Below are 17,449 nucleotides of genomic sequence, written 5' to 3' on the forward strand. Positions count from 1 at the left end.
ATAAAAAATACTTTAATATTGAATTTAATTCATATACAAAGTACTCTAATTATATGCACAGAAAATGGTTTATTTACAAAAATAACAATTCAACTGAAAAAGATCAAATAAAAATAAATCCTGTAGAAATTATTTTAAAGTATTGCATTGTTTTCTGCAAACACTGTCTGCATTGTCATTGCATTATGTTCTTAGTGTTTTGGGCCATTAATGACTATTCTCATAATATTTTAATCGAATGTATGGCTCACATAAATCTAGTATGGCTCACATATATCTAGTATAATTTGAAAATTTGATTATCTGAGTCCATTTCTGTCTGCTTCTGGCATTCACTTTAAAGAAATTGGGCCTTAAATATACTGAGAACTTGATGGTACAGTGGGGAATGTCATGACTGCTGTTGCTCATTTTCTCTTGAAGTCTTCTGATAGAAAATGCATATTTGCTGCTTATTGTTTGTAATATATATTTTATATGTTTTCTCCCTCAGGTAGAATATAAGCGGGGACATGAAGAGAGAGTTTCAAAGTTCACCTCTGTTGTAGACACTCCAGATATACTTCATGCAAAGGTTGGAGGACAGCTTTCAAGTGATGTAAGTGGAACAAAATAGGTTGAACTGTGCAAGTGGCTCTTAAGACCTTTATAAATCACTTAAAAATATGAACATAAAAGTAAAAAATTAATATTTGAAAGGCAGACTCTTGAAATGTGTATTACCTTAAAATATTCTTGGTATACTTTACCATTAAGTATTTAATACTTCCAGTTATGAAGACTATATTCAGTTCTAGGCCATTTTAGGGACTAGCTGGCTGTCAGAACTGAAGGCAGATAACAAGTCTGTTCTATACCCAGCAGCTGGCTGCCATGTTGCCAAGAAGGCCAATGGTATCCTGGGGTGCATTAAGGGGAGCATGGCCAGCAGGTGGAGGGAGGTTCTCCTACCCCTCTACTCTGCCCTGGTGAGACCCCACCTGGAGTACTGTGTCCAGTTCTGGGCTGGACACTCCTGGGCTCCCCGGTTCAAGAAAGATGAGGAACTCCTAGACAGAGTCCAGAGGAGAGCAACTAGGATGATAAAGGGACTGGAGCATCTCCCCTGTGAGGAAAGGCTGAGAGCGTTGGGCTTGCTCAGCCTGAAGAAGAGAAGGTTGAGAGGGGACCCCATCAATAGATACAAGTATCTTAAGGGTGGAAGTCACGAGGACGGAGCCAGACTCTTTGCAGCGGTGTCCAGCAACAGGACAAGGGACAATGGGTGCAAACTGAGACATAAGAGGTTTCAGTTGAATATGAGGAAAAACTTCTTTACTCTGAGGGTGACGGAGCACTGGAACAGGCTGCCCAGGGGGGCTGTGGAGTCTCCTTCTCTGGAGATATTCAAAGCCTGCATGGACAAAGTCCTGTGTAACATGCTGTAGGAGAACCTGCTTTAGCAGGGGGGTTGGACTAGATAATCTCCCGAGGTCCCTTCCAACCCTTGCGATGCTGCGATTCTGTGAAAATAAAGGAAGCTGCCTGACTGTAATATTAATAGAGCAGGCATTGTGCAGGCAATGTTAGTATTTTCTTTAAACAACTGTGATCCATCCTATACCCTGAATTAGACACAGAGGTCCCACAGAAGATACACTGTCTTGTGGTTAAAGACTATGTTGTAAAACATACACACAAAAGAAGTAGATTCAGACTTCATGGTTCTTCCTTTTGGCAGACAACAACCATCGAATGCCTGACTTTGCAACTTTAAGAATTGATTATGAGTATAGTTAAGATACATTTTTGATCTAATTGCTCCTGAATTGTCTTGGATTTTTACAGTTGAAATACACAGAAGACTTTGAAGAACGGAAAGGGAAAGGCAGCTTTCCTGCTATGATCACTCCAGCTTACCAAATAGCCAAGAGAGCAAATGAATTAGCCAGTGATGTAAGTGTCCAAAGTAAAGTCTTTGGGAAGAAAAGAGTTAATTCTCACGCAAATTTTTGATTAAAATGTTTACTGGCAGAAATTTCATGAGCATTGTGGAGTTATGCTAGCAGTGCACTTCATACACAGATTTTCAAGTGGTTGTCTTTTGCAGGGACAAAGTTAAGTTTTATGCACAGGGAGAAAATTAGCCATTTTATTTGTGAATCAACACCGAGGATTTTTGTGGGCAAAAGTGTCCCTTTTACCCAGCCTGTTGCATACAACTGAGAAGGAAGACAATACGGACTTGGCTGGAGGTCTTTGATTTCATTCTGCCCAACCCAGTAGGAGTAACAGGGGCTGAAGTGCAGCTCTAATTTACACAGCCAGAATATTTCTGGGTGACCTTGTATCAGGGAAGGGCTGTGCTTGCAGAGTTCTGCTTTGCCATGACTTTCCATGCTCCCTGTGCATCCTTACAGTTCATTCTGCTATTCCTTCTTTTGTGCTGTTGCAGGATGAAGCTTTTATGAAAGCAGCTTCTTGAATAACAATTATATATATAAAGTATACACAGACACATACACACAAACACATGCATACATTTGACATAGATATAGATTTAAAAATATAGCTTTCTATTCCACTTATTTTACTCTCTTTACTCTTGGTTTGTTGGTTTTTTAAAAACTCCTTGGTGTACTGATCTTTATTGACTTTCTTTTCCTCTCCAAACAAAAAAACCACAACACCCCTGTATTCTTTAAAAAGCATTGTAACAGGGCATCAGTATTGCTTCAAAATGTACAGTTAATTGTGTTTGGTCATTGCAGACTGAAAGGAAAGCTCTTTTTGGTGGAGAAGATAACATATTGTGCTAACTCAATGGAAGTGAATTTAAAGCATTATTAAGAGTCATTGAGGGAAACAAGAGATCTGTAATTTTGAAGGCAAAGGCAACTGACTAAAACATTTAAATGTTTTTGTTTGCCTTTGATGTGTGGAAACCCCTTCATTTGTGTCAGCAAACACACAGGGTGATTAAAGGGCAGCATCAGGTTATAGGCATTATTTTGACTTCGGCAAAGGTAGTGTAAATCTTGGTCTAAACTTGAAGGTTGATTGCCTAAAATTCCCTTGATCATTGGGGATATTAGCATCTTTCAGAAACAAGCCCATTTATTAATGGCATTCAGATGACCCTGTGGTAAAAAAAAGTGCTCTGTGGTAACTATGAATTTACATTCCAATCAGTCCTATTTTTTTAACCTGCTGGAGCATCAGGGATTAGCTGCTGACAGGGAGTACTGCACAGGCTGAACTAATGGTCTGGGTTGAACTGGCAAGTCCCATGTTCCTAGTGCATTATTAAAAAGTACACCACTAGTTTTGTTTTTATATCTTCAAGTGACATATTTGACTTCTGTAGATTGGTGGCAATGGGAATTTTGACAATCTTTTATTGTCAACATGTGCGTGCCATTGATTATTATTTATAATGCAGCATCTGTGGACCAGACTAAACTCACCTAGATGGTTCTTTTCCTTTTCTTTTTTTCCATTAGGTAAAGTATCATCAAAGATATGAAAAAGAGATCAAGGGAAAAGCCAGCCATACAGCTGGAACAGATGTTACTTTTGCAAGAGAAAACGTAGACCAATATGGCCAGGTATGCAACATCCGAGAGATACCTGTGCTGATGTTGATCATTACCGTGGCTGATTGTTCAAGACTTTAGAAACTGCAGTGAGACCTATTTTAATTTTGCTTTCCTGCATGAGAAAGCAAGGTCTCAATGGAAAAGACCATGCTCTAAATGTGTAATATATTTGGCATTGGCACTTACAAGATGAGACTACAAGGTGCGTGCACTGTCACTGCATGATCCTTATAGTAGGGTCATTCCAAAAGGTAAGCCTTACCTCGGCAAATTTTATCTGTGTACATGTATGCACTAGACATTTCTATTGTGGTGTTGTTACACATCACATTGAAATGTGTTTACTTGTGGAAACTTTCCCATTCCATGAGAAAGAAATTGTAAATTCAGTTAGGAGAAAAAGTGAAAGGGTTGTGAAATGGTAGAAAGTTGGTAGATAGTTAAGCATCTTTTCCCTACCAGTGTTTTTAGAAATCGTAGAAGCTTTGCATCTCTAAATATGTGCAGGTGGCACTGAAGATCATACACAATCTCTTAGATTTCAGCTCTTCTACCAAAATGGTATTGTAAGCTTGACAAGTTGTAGTTGTGTGTTTGTGGAACCAAATAAGCTTTACTTCTGTTTTGGTCTGTGGCATTTGTTTTGCTTTTATTTCATTTTTAAGAGAATGCAGTTATTTTTGTGGTCTCCCAAAATGCATCCAAAGTTCTATTCCAATTAAGTTAGGGAAATAGTACAGCTCAATAGAACTGAATACAGCTAAAGGGAATTTGAAAGGAGTTGAATAGTGGTTTTGCATAAACAAAACTGTGTGGTTAGTATTAGGTTTTTCATCCTAAAATGACTCCTCATGAGACCCATACAGTTTGGAGAAATGAAGGAACAGGGAATATATTATCCTAAGACATTTGGGAGTTTTATGTTCTTTACTTCGTCTGTCCAAACCTACATCTTGTAATCTGTAAAAAGAAAATCATTCTTGAAGAATATGAGTTTACAATATGTAGCAATGAAGCCTTCAGTTAGTTTCTGTCTTTTGAACTACTACAAGTTTTAGTAAGAATAAACAAAAAAAAATAATTTGAAAAAGCTCCAATTACATTTTCGAGCATTGGAATACTGCTATCTTTAGAATTAATTTAAGTTTTTTTTCTTTATTTTCTTTGAAAGTATCTTTGAAACTTCAGTCACAGACTTCAAATTTAATTTGAGTTTTAATCTTCATAGATTGGATTCTGATATTTTTATTCAAATAAAATAGAGCCATTGAAATGAATAGATCTTTCTGAGTGAAGTGAGACTTAACATGGGATTAGATTTCTAACTGTTGAGATCATGAGGATACATCATGAAGATATATATATATATATAAAACATGAGACAATTTAAAGAATCTTACTGTAAAATTCCTGTGTGCTGAACACCTGTTTTGTTCATGTTTAAAAATACTAGAAGTGGCTAAAATTAATTATCTGGAACTTTGAAAATACTGGTTTGTAATATAAGCAATATTAGAAATGATATAAAAATGTATTTGAGAAAGAAGAAAGAGAAAATGGCAAGTTAGGCTGAAGAATTCAGACTCATGAATAGCATTTTAAAAAGCTAACTCAGCTGATTAGTCAAGGATATTTTTTAGTTTCTGCCTCTTTAGATGCAGTAACTGTAACTACATAATATTGTTCATAAACTTAGGATACGGCTGATCTTATCATGTGACATTGATGGTTTACAAAATGACATACAATGGATTGATTTGCATTGAGAAGTCACAAATATTTATAGTCCTTTCTGTCTGTGCTCTCCATGGCATTCTTGACATGCTACACATTGTTTTTTCACTTAAACTGTGTCTTTACTACAACAGATTTACAAAATATTACAGAGAAGACACATTACACTATATCTTATTTGTTTGTATACTTAACTTTCTCCCTAGATCTTGCCATTGAAAGCTTTGGGATGGTCATTGTGTATTACCATTTTAAAAAAAGCTCCAGTATTTTGTTATTAAATTATCAAAAGGCTTTTCAAATTGTCAAACACTTACACACAAACTTATCTAAGAGTATTAACAGAATATATTGTAATAATATATATGTAAATATATATAGAGAGAATATAATAATTATAAGATCCAAGGGTATTAATTCCACCACAATTGTTTTTTTAAATCAAGCAAATGGAATTTTGTGATTTTGTTCCCTAAGGAGTTTACCACTTTGATATCTAGACATTTCTGCTCCATTAATGAATCTCTCTTCAAATATATCACTGCATTAGAGAAATATTATTTTTGGTCAGTTATGATGTGAGAAATGGCCATGGAGATCAAGAGACTTCTGTCATGTCACAGAGGAAGGCTGACCTTATGCTAAATTTGGAGTTTAAGCAAATCTCCTGGCTGCCCCAAACCATCAGATATTTTTATAGTTTTCCAGGGAAACATCTATTAAGAGAGGGGATAGCAGATGTCATCTCTGTAAGAACTGAGGTGAGATTAGAAGGATGTATGTCACTGCATACTTGAATGCTATCTTGACCGTAACTGATTGCTACCTAAATTTCTCTTGCAATGCAATACAAGTAATTTTATAGGCACAGTTAATTTAATGGGTGATTTTACTCTTACAGTTGGTTACTTTATTATCTTTTTCATAAAAAAATAAAATGAAGCAATGAACTTTCCTACTAACAAGAACTATGGGGCTTTGTGAAATCACCCAGGGCCCCACCTGCTCAGGTATGATGAGTAAACACTCTGAATTTTCTTCAGGATTATATGGATGAATATGAAGAACGCAGAGGGAAAGGAAGCTTTCCTGCTATGATCACTCCAGCTTATCAAAATGCCAAGAAAGCAAATGAATTAGCAAGTGATGTAAGTATGAGACCTGAATCAATACAATTCATAAACAATTAAAAACAGCGGTTTGTCAGAGCACTGCCTAGGAGAAGAATGCTAAAATTACACTTGTGAAGTAAACAACAATGACATTTCACTGCATTGCCGGGAACTGGATGGCTCAGGGGATTAATAATATCCATTAATAGAAGGGGACACAGCTCCAACTTGCATGGGGGAGGAGATGGATGTAGCAACTAATGGGGATCCCTACTGTTAGGTTAACCCTCCTGGCAAATCTGCACCTGTATTATTAATGAAACCTTCAACTGCCTTAATCATCCTGTGGACTACTGTGGTATTCCCAGTAGTGAATAAATGGAGGATGAATGAGCTGAACTGGTTTTGATATTTTGATGTATCATGCCTCTAGCACAAAGCAAGTTGTATGGAGGAAGAGAAACCATAGAGTATGACACTGTCACTTCACAAGACTGAGCTTATTTCTAGGCTGGGGATTTTTAGTTTTGGGTGGTAAGCTAAAGAATCAGCAAAAAAGGTGGCGATGTGTGATTCTTGCATGCAGTTCGTTGATTAAAGAGCCTCAGTCCTATTTGAGGAGACCATTTATAGCAGTGACAAAAACCAGGTCAGTCTGTAGGTCACTACCCTGTGGCTGCTGTGAAGGATTCCTGCAAGTGACAACCTTTGTAGTGTGGACACCTGACGCCCATGGGGCTATCTGAGCTGATGGGCTCAGTCTGTCTTCTGAGGAGCTAACAGATGGTTGACTCTTTCAGCCTGTACTAGCCTGGACTACACACAAACAGTAAACCAGAGTGAAAGGATCGGTCATATTCTGTTACCTGAGCTTATGACTGAGAGAATATAAAAAACCTGAAACCTTCTGTGATCAATTCCTATTTTGATGACACATTTTGATAATCACAGTGATCCTGTGATTAAACATGAAATATTTAATCTTACCAGATAAAGATGTCAGCTTCATAGGTTTTCAAAATGCTAATGGTCAGCAGTTCTCTTATTAATTTATAATACCTGGAGTGAGGACAAGCATTGGTTCATGGCAGTAACATTAACACACTAGAGTTTTTATCAGGTTGCTTCATACCTTTAAAGCCTGAGAAACTGTGTGCAGACTTGGAAAATAAAAAACACTTTGCACTTCAGCACATTTCAAATAATTTGTTATTTTTTTATATTAAGAATCTGGTTTTTAAAGTAGTAACGTAAAATGAAGAATATAAGCATCTCCTAATATGCAAGAAATGTTGAAATATATTCCCAACAGGGTTTTTCTGAACCAAGTTTGGCAAAAGGCCAATATAAGTATTATCTCTCTTCACCCATTCTAGCTCAATTTAAATCAATAACCTGCTGTCTAAATTAAATTAAGATCCTTTATTTCAATATTGATTTGGTAGAGAAATATAATAGTCTTAAAACATTATAAGTCCAAAAAGATACAGCTTTCTCAAAAAGCTGGTTTCTACAAAAGGAAAAGTTTGCAGAGCACTTGATGACTATCTTTAATTCTCTGACTGTAAGTCTAAAATTGAAGTACTGCGAATTAACTTCAGTAATAGAAGAGCACACAAGCTCCAAGCAGTCATTAACCAAGAATCTGCTAGTTATCTGTTCAAGCTGCGAACAACAATCAATCAGTGCTGTTCAATCTATGTAAAAAATGGATTATGGATTTTAAAAAATTCTGTCTAGTGAAGTGGCTTGGCAGGGATTGTTAGGGCTGTGATTTTATGTGTGGCTTATTTCAGGAAGTAACAACTTGCAGCGTTTCAACATAGCAAGTTCTGTTTGCTTATCAAAGCAAACCAAGAAAAATCTTATCCCAACTCATGAAGCCAGTCTCAATAGCAATGGTGAAAAGGTAGACATCTATTTTATAATTTTTCCTACTTCTTTTCAGATAAAATACAAGAAGGATCTTTCCAAGATGAAAGGTGCGGCTCACTTTCACTCCCTAACAGCTGAAGACAACTTAGTCCTTAAACAAGCCCAAAGTGTTAACAAGCTTGTCAGTGAGGTAAGGGGTTGAATCAATCTGTTAACAAGTTTGAGAGCAGCACATACAAACATTTGTGTCTGATGGGTAAGGACTACAAATATAAAACCTGTTGTTCTTATTGGCCTGTATGACACAAAAATGATCTGTGTGTAGCACAGTAACTGGAGGGAAAGGTGCAAGAACAGATCTTCAGGTGCTGTTATCTTGACTGTGTACCTTAGAGTGTTTCAAAGAAGGTTCTACTGATAATTAAAAAATAACACCTAAAGAGCCAACATTTGTACCATTCTGTTAATGCAAGTTGCTTTTTCCTTCCATCATGTGAAAGCCTGTGAGTTACTGATAACGCATTCTTCTTCTGCTTGGCAAGGGAAGATTGCTAGGGAGTTCTCAGTAGATTCTGAATTATTAATTTATTTATAGTGTCATATCAGCTATAAAGCTATTAATAAATGTGAGTTTCTAGAGCTTCCCCATGGCAGTTTAAAAACTTATACTCTTGAGATGTCAAAGTATAAAACCTTCAATAATGAAAAACCCCTGGAAGTAGGACTGGAAGGGGCCTCCTGGGCCAATGATTCCTGGCTCCTGCTCTTTCGGCACAGTATCATATAATCCTCTTCTTGTAATTCCTAGCCTACATTCATTCCTGTCCACTTTATTACTATTGTATTTTGTGCCATCATTGCCCTTTAGTTTAAAAAGTTCTTCTCTCTGCATGATTACCTTTCTGAGATGTTTACAAACAGTTATCTTCTCTCTGCCTTTGTTTCCCTAGACTAAGCAAGCCATATTCTTCTCATCTCTCACAGTATTTCTCTGCAGCTGTTACAGGCTGAGCGCATGTTCCTTAAACAGGAATGACTGTAAGAGTACATAAGTTCTTGATGAGGTCTTGCTGGAACCTGGTACATAGCACGTGCACTTCCCAGTGCCTACCCAAAAGTCTCCTCTTGCTCCTGCCTTGGACTGCATTTGCCTTTTTCATGGCTGTGTTACTCTGGCATCTTGCCATCTTTCTGTGGTCAGGCTACATATGAACAGTTTTCTCTTTCTTAGCTTTTCCAGGTGATGAGTTCTTATAGCTGAAATTTTTATGACTATTCCTTATGTATATTAACCTCTACATTGCTGAATTTAGTCTGATTTCTATTATCCCTTTTAATATCACCCCTAACATTTCTACTTTAGAGCAAAGGTACTTAATGAAAATATTGAACCAGTTCTGTACCTAAACTTACTGTGAAGAATTCTGCTGGTAAACTTCCCCCTGTTCAATCTTTCCTGTTGAAAAACACCCATTGCTTTTTCTGCTTTCCTTTGCTCCACACTTAACTTAAAATTCCTTCATAGATCCTGGCTTTGTTAATAATTTTCTTCATGGCACTGTCTCACACACTTCCCTGAGGTCCAAATGGATGAAATTGTTTGCACTTCTTTTGCCTATAAAACAAGAACTGCGTGTATGAAAATCATCTTCATATTAATTTTCATCGTATGCCATCTGGTGAAAGCCATGTATCAAAATCGCTGAACAGTGGGTCTGGCTAATAAAAAGTGTGTGGAGGAACTTGACAGAGCAGGTTGAGGTTTTACCGTATCTTTCCCCTGTGCATTTTTGTCACTAAGGTGGAGTATAAGAAGGATCTTGGAAACAACAGAGGCTACAGCATGAACTACTGTGATACTCCGCAATTCAAGAACGTGAGCAAGATCTCCAAATTCACCAGTGATGTAAGTTTTCAGTACCTCATGTGTGACTTGCTTAACCTGGTAGCTGCTGGAAGTCATCTATGTGTGTGTGTTTCAGATAAGCATGCTCTGGGAATTTGATTATAACTGATTTTAATCCCTGTCTGTACAGCACCTATCATAGTCTGTCCTGATGGATAACTGGGGCTCTTTTTATATAGAATTATGAAAAGAACTATTATGCTATATGGAAGAGAGGTTACTTACAATAGACTGGTAATCTAGACAAGTAGCTGTCAGTTGTTACTGTTATCTATCATAATTATTACTTATTTCATTGTCTATGTTCATTTCCTGACTGCAAAGGTAGGCAAAAGATAATTTACCAGAGTTAATGTCAGAGAGAAACATGTTTACTGTGTGAAAATAATCAATATCAATAATTATACTGCTTGTATCTCACGATACTGAAGTATAATTTTGCTTTATACTGCTTGCTACCATCCTCTAAAATCCAGGAGGAGAAAATCTTTTGCCATACAGATGAGATGGTAGCATGGTTAGTTTACCTTGTTGTTGAATTCCCTACTCTGGGCTTGATGAAAGATGCACCAAAACAGTCCAGTTTTGGTAGATGATTGTCTGTTCATTTGTTAATGTACAGATAGTGCTTCCCTGCAACTTCATTCTAGGATTTGTTTCTGATTCAATACTATGCAGCAATAGAATGTGAAAGTGTCTCCTTTATGTGGCAACCAGGTGATCTGAAGAATAAGTAAATGACGTCTTGTAAGATAGAAAGCCCACAAAGGGTTTTAGTTTTTATTTTTTGAAGTACCAAGGTTGTTGTGGACTCATGAGTTTTTGTAGTGGTGCAACACTAGTAAACCACAGCTGTAATAATTTGTCTCACTGCTGTAAAATACAGAAACTCATAGAAAAACTAGTTATATTTTCTCAGAATATTTTTGCTTATTTTGTACAGCTTAAATACAAAGAAACCTACGAGAACCAGATGAAAGGTCATTATGTAGGTATTGGCATGGACAAGCGAATGCTACATGCCATGAAAGTTGGAAGCTTGGCAAGCAATGTAAGTCCTTTTTAATCACACTTGTATGGTTGTTGCTTTCTTGTCTTTAAGTTTTTCCAGAAGTAAGTTGGTAGAAAACTTTAGGTCATATTGTACTGGGGATCTGAAGGATAGATACACTGAGAAGACGGGAAATTCTGGAAACCCTTTTGTACTGACTTATAGCTCACTGTATGGAAGAAGTTAAAATAAGCAAATTCAGTGATCTGGCAACATACTGAGCTCCTTCAGTTTTCTTTGACATCAGTAGGATGCTGAAGGTTGCTTGCCACTACCCTCAGGGTCAGACCTTTGCTTAAAAAACAGTCTTTAATGAAGATTTCTGGATTCCAATTTAATTTACTGGGTTAGTCAAGAAGCTATTTCGTTACATACCATTCCTTCAAGTACATTATTTACAAATCTGTAAGAAGCTTGAGAACTAAGCAGAAAGATAAAAGAGATGTGTCATAGGTGGAATTTAAGTTAATGCTCCCACTGTTGGCATTGGATTAATTGAGGAGCTGAAAAAGAATCAATTAGTGGCTAAACTATGCAAATAATTTCATTTTCTTTGTCACTCATGACATTGAACTTGCTTTGTTTCCTGCATTTAATATTAATATTATTGTTTCTCCTTTCCTCTTGACTGATAATTATTCAAACAAATGACAGCTTAAAAAAAGAGAATGATTTCTTTTTTTTGTTCTCCCTGTGTTTCAGATAGCCTATAAATCTGATTACAAACATGACGGTGTTGACTACAATTACCCAGCTACTGTCACTCCTTCATATCAGACAACAAGGAAGTTGGTCCCTTTGAAAGATGTAAATAATTTTATGGGTTTTTTTCTATGACTTGCATGGCTCATCATCTCTCTGTAGGAGAGATTGTGATAGATTGCTTATGTCAAATGATGATTTAATCGTGGGAGCAAACAGCTACTGATAACAAAGTTAAAGCAAAAAAGTGCAGGGAGTCAAGAGGGCTCAGAGGAATAGAAAGTGCTGCCACCTCCTGTCATTGGTTTCAGTTCAGCACAGATTGTACAGTCATGTGAAATGAGTGAGTTCTGCCCTGTCCTTAGTCTATGTTGCAAAACATCTCACCATCCCGGGCAGGTTCAACAGCAACATCAAGCACTGAAAGGACAAGGAGATTTAAACAGGCTTCTCATGCTTTGTGAATTCCCTGAAGATAGGTGTTCACCTTTGAAGGGGAACTAATTGGTCACATAACCTTCCTTATGCCTGTGGTCTGTGTGAGAGAGGTGCTTTTTATTTTTTGAAGTACCAAGGTTGTTGTGGACTCATGAGTTTTTGTAGTGGTGTAAACCACAGCTGTAATAATTTGTCTCATTGCTGTAAAATACAGAAACTCATAGAAAAACTAGTTATATTTTCTCAGAATATTTTTGCTTATTTTGTACAGCTTAAATACAAAGAAACCTACGAGAACCAGATGAAAGGTCATTATGTAGGTATTGGCATGGACAAGCGAATGCTACATGCCATGAAAGTTGGAAGCTTGGCAAGCAATGTAAGTCCTTTTTAATCACACTTGTATGGTTGTTGCTTTCTTGTCTTTAAGTTTTTCCAGAAGTAAGTTGGTAGAAAACTTTAGGTCATATTGTACTGGGGATCTGAAGGATAGATACACTGAGAAGACGGGAAATTCTGGAAACCCTTTTGTACTGACTTATAGCTCACTGTATGGAAGAAGTTAAAATAAGCAAATTCAGTGATCTGGCAACATACTGAGCTCCTTCAGTTTTCTTTGACATCAGTAGGATGCTGAAGGTTGCTTGCCACTACCCTCAGGGTCAGACCTTTGCTTAAAAAACAGTCTTTAATGAAGATTTCTGGATTCCAATTTAATTTACTGGGTTAGTCAAGAAGCTATTTCGTTACATACCATTCCTTCAAGTACATTATTTACAAATCTGTAAGAAGCTTGAGAACTAAGCAGAAAGATAAAAGAGATGTGTCATAGGTGGAATTTAAGTTAATGCTCCCACTGTTGGCATTGGATTAATTGAGGAGCTGAAAAAGAATCAATTAGTGGCTAAACTATGCAAATAATTTCATTTTCTTTGTCACTCATGACATTGAACTTGCTTTGTTTCCTGCATTTAATATTAATATTATTGTTTCTCCTTTCCTCTTGACTGATAATTATTCAAACAAATGACAGCTTAAAAAAAGAGAATGATTTCTTTTTTTTGTTCTCCCTGTGTTTCAGATAGCCTATAAATCTGATTACAAACATGACGGTGTTGACTACAATTACCCAGCTACTGTCACTCCTTCATATCAGACAACAAGGAAGTTGGTCCCTTTGAAAGATGTAAATAATTTTATGGGTTTTTTTCTATGACTTGCATGGCTCATCATCTCTCTCTAGGAGACATTGTGATAGATTGCTTATGTCAAATGATGATTTAATCGTGGGAGCAAACAGCTACTGATAACAAAGTTAAAGCAAAAAAGTGCAGGGAGTCAAGAGGGCTCAGAGGAATAGAAAGTGCTGCCACCTCCTGTCATTGGTTTCAGTTCAGCACAGATTGTACAGTCATGTGAAATGAGTGAGTTCTGCCCTGTCCTTAGTCTATGTTGCAAAACATCTCACCATCCCGGGCAGGTTCAACAGCAACATCAAGCACTGAAAGGACAAGGAGATTTAAACAGGCTTCTCATGCTTTGTGAATTCCCTGAAGATAGGTGTTCACCTTTGAAGGGGAACTAATTGGTCACATAACCTTCCTTATGCCTGTGGTCTGTGTGAGAGAGGTGCCCTCTGTGCTTGGGGTAGAGTTACTGATGGAATAATGTGAAGGAATTTGTGTACTGCTGTGGTTATGTGTGCTCTGCAGATAGATGGAGGATGTCAGACTGTAGAGGATACTGTACTTTCACCTCTCATGAGCATTAAAGGCTTGATTGATCTCATCTACTGTTGGGAACTTAATGTCTGCCTTAGGAGCAAAGTCACCAGGCATTACTTGTAAAAACAACAGGAAGAGAGCAGCACCTCTCTGAGAGCAGTAGAGCATTTTTGTCTTCCTAAGATATGTATAACCTGTCTTCCCATTGAAATTGCAAGAAACCGGAGGCAAGATGCCTTAGAGAGGCCATTAACATATGAAATTTATCTGGTAGCATGAAGATGTAAAATTGAGAAACCTGATGTTTTTGAGGAAGTACTTCATAAACTTCAACTGTAAGATGCACTATTGCCTCTTCAGCAGAATTTCAGCTTTGTCTTTGAAAAAGCTTAAAAAAGTAATGTTCAGTGTTTGACTGTTTAGTGTGTGAGACAGTTGTATTCTTAAAGAGTTCAAAATAAGCATGAATTCATGTCCAAAATGTACAAATTAGTTCTACCCACTCTAAAAACATCAGCAGTGCCTTTGGCTCTACAATCCATAGTTAGCATCTGGGTTTGGAGCATGGAAATCAGTTGGCCACAGAGACTAGTCATGATTGTCATCTAGTAGTTTGAAACAGTCCCAGGACTCATCTGCTCACTGATAGCCGAAATGCTTACTCTGAACTCTTTAAGCATAAAACTCTCTCACGCGCTAAGTAATCACAGGTAGCAAAAAATACACAGTTTCAGTTAAAAATAAAAGATCCATTTCTGTGGAATTAAAATTGTCTCTGTAAAGAAGCAAATGAACTGTTATAAGTACCTTGATCACTTTGGACCTTGAGATAATTTTGCCTAGTTTTTGTCATTGTGGCAGAAAGAACAAGTTTACATGAGGATACCAGAGATAAGAAGGTTCACATTAAAATAGTTTCAGTAACTCAAAGTCTCTAGAAATATATCCCACTTTACTGGAAAACAGTGTTCTTAAGAAACTAGTTTTAAGCAATGTTTGCAAAGTGGTGATTAACTACAGTGAATGTTAATTAAGGCCTACAGAGAATAATAATTGTGTCCTGCAGTGTAGCACTGAGTCCTTTGGCAGCAACAGGTTTGAAAGAAAGCTTCTCCGTGATTTTTTTATTTTGCATAATTCGTGGATTTAATGTATTTATTTTATAGTCTATTTTTGCTGCTACCATGTTAGTGTGTTAGGAATTTAGTGGGTTCCATTCTTATCAATGGCTGACATTAAAATGACTTTTTTTGTACCATATTTTTCTTCTCTCATCATCCACAGAAAACTCTTACCACACAGGTAAATTCTATGAAATTCTGTGATTAATTATTACATTAAAACCCAGTAAAACAAAGTGTAAGAGAGTGAATTTGTTCTGCGCAGCATTGCACTGGGCAGACCTCTTAACAGACAGTTACAATGTTCCTTTATAAAGGTAGTCTGAGAAAGATAAAAATAGTCTAAGAGATGGTTAAGAGTATCGGTTTTATAGGAATGCTTTGGTGGACCAGCTGCATCTTTTTAAGAATATGTGGTTTTGAGGGGGAGGGGTTACAAATAAAGTTCATTTTCAAAGTGGAATAAAAACTGTGACCTCAGACTAGGAAATTTTCAGAGCATTAACTCAGATCTCATCCAAGAGATCCTGACATTTCTCCTCACCTCTATTTATTATGGTTTAAGTAATGATTTATCCAGAGTATTAACTAACAAAACTTTGTCTGCTCAATCTCTCATTTTCCAGTGTGACCATTTCTGCCTTTATTAAATCTTCTTTTTAATTTTATCTTAAATTAGGTAAACTACAGACAAAGCATAGACAAACTGAAGTACAGCTCTGTTGCCAGCACTCCACAAATGGTTCAAGCCAAAATAAACGCGCAGCAGCTCAGTGATGTAAGTTCCGTCATCATTAGCCACCATTGTTTATGAGCTAATTTTATTTCATAGCATTTGTAGCACTTAAGTGGTTTTATTCTTGATAGTTCATCAGCAGATTTACAACCAAAACAAAAATGCAAATTGAATGAAGTAACTTCCAAAAATGTGGCAAGCGTACCAGCGGATGTAATATTTTCCTCCATTTTTAAGATTTGTATTAGTGTGCTTTGTTAGGGATTTATCTTCTCTGTATTTATTAATGTGTGTTTTTTAATAATATATTTTCTGCTTATAGAAAATCAGTAACTATTCTATTTATAGAGTAATTATTCTACTTCCTAGCACCTAGATAGAAGTTACAATTGTCTTATTGCTCTCATATTCGTGTTGGCCATAGCTGTGAGTGTATCTATAACATATGGCACCGATAGCCTGAAATTCAACAGCAGTCAATCCATGTAATGGTCATATTTTTAGTGAATTAAAAATAACTGAGTTTGTTGTTGACTTTTTCATTACATGGCAGTTGAACTACCGAGCCCAGTATGAGAAGACAAAAACAAATTACACTCTACCTCAGGACGTACCTCAGTTAGTCAAAGCAAAAGCCAATGCTGAGTTATACAGTGAGGTAAGCCAAGCAATGTGGAAATATTGGTATTCATGATGCCATTACTAGACAGAAATGAATGTAAAGATGAGTATATTTTTTCTGGAAGCATTTAGCATTTATCATCTGTCTTTACTAAACAGCATGAGGTATGGTAACCAGAATAGATAGGGATACAATCTCAAGTACAGTAAAACTGCTAGACTTTTTTTTCAAGACCTTGTCAGATGATTTGAATTTGTTTAGTAAATCAGCGTTCACTTTACAAAATTAACTGATTCTGAGATAATAACTCAGAGCCCACTGGAAAGAAACACAGTGACTTCAGTGAACTTGGATCAAGCCCACTGTTGTGGCCATTCATAATTCATGACAATATGTAGTGATTTACTTAGAGACCTGGGTCTTAAAATCAAGTGCTTGCAGGAAATGTTTAACTTCTATTTAATTTTAAAAGCATTTTCCAGGCCTCCATTGTTGTAGAAAGTTTTGGAGGGAAAAACACCCAGCAGGACAAATAAATGCAAAACTAGAAACTCCAGACTTATTACTGGTGTGACTGTTACTTTTGAGCCAGTTTTATAATTCTTCATGGTTTTGAGTTGGCATTACTGCAAGTTTTTCCTGGCACATTCATACCCTGTGTTCTTCCCCTAAGTTTTATTTGAGTTGCATTGGTGAAGTGTTGTGGTGCAACACTCCTTGTGGCTATAATGTGTTGGGATGCATGCTCATTGTTAGGTATTAGTAAAATATAACCATATGAAAAGCCAAATTCAGAAATCAAGCTTCCTGGATATTTCATCAGGTGCATGCATAGTATGCATGAAGGCAT

The 17,449-nt window shown here is 36.7% G+C and overlaps 1 protein-coding gene across 6 annotated transcripts in view; it reads left to right on the forward strand.

Moving 5' to 3' along the window:
* LOC104123621 (nebulin related anchoring protein) overlaps positions 1-17,449 on the forward strand; it is a 60,538-nt gene that overhangs the window by 12,137 nt on the left and 30,952 nt on the right. For 5 of the 6 annotated variants that reach the window (XM_009635894.2, XM_035891490.1, XM_035891492.1 and 2 more), the window contains 10 exons: positions 494-598; positions 1,828-1,935; positions 3,483-3,587; positions 6,356-6,460; positions 8,373-8,489; positions 10,101-10,205; positions 11,149-11,256; positions 11,959-12,063; positions 15,921-16,019; positions 16,531-16,635. In XM_009635894.2, coding sequence (XP_009634189.1) covers positions 494-598; positions 1,828-1,935; positions 3,483-3,587; positions 6,356-6,460; positions 8,373-8,489; positions 10,101-10,205; positions 11,149-11,256; positions 11,959-12,063; positions 15,921-16,019; positions 16,531-16,635 — 1,062 coding nt within the window. Of the gene's footprint in view, positions 1-493; positions 599-1,827; positions 1,936-3,482; positions 3,588-3,774; positions 3,830-6,355; positions 6,461-8,372; positions 8,490-10,100; positions 10,206-11,148; positions 11,257-11,958; positions 12,064-15,920; positions 16,020-16,530; positions 16,636-17,449 lie in introns of those variants that run through there. The other variant, XM_035891495.1, reaches the window with a different exon arrangement.

Source organism: Egretta garzetta, unplaced genomic scaffold (assembly GCF_000687185.1).
Source record: "Egretta garzetta isolate BGI_Z169 unplaced genomic scaffold, ASM68718v1 scaffold273, whole genome shotgun sequence".
In the NCBI taxonomy this organism is placed as follows: Eukaryota; Metazoa; Chordata; class Aves; order Pelecaniformes; family Ardeidae; genus Egretta; species Egretta garzetta.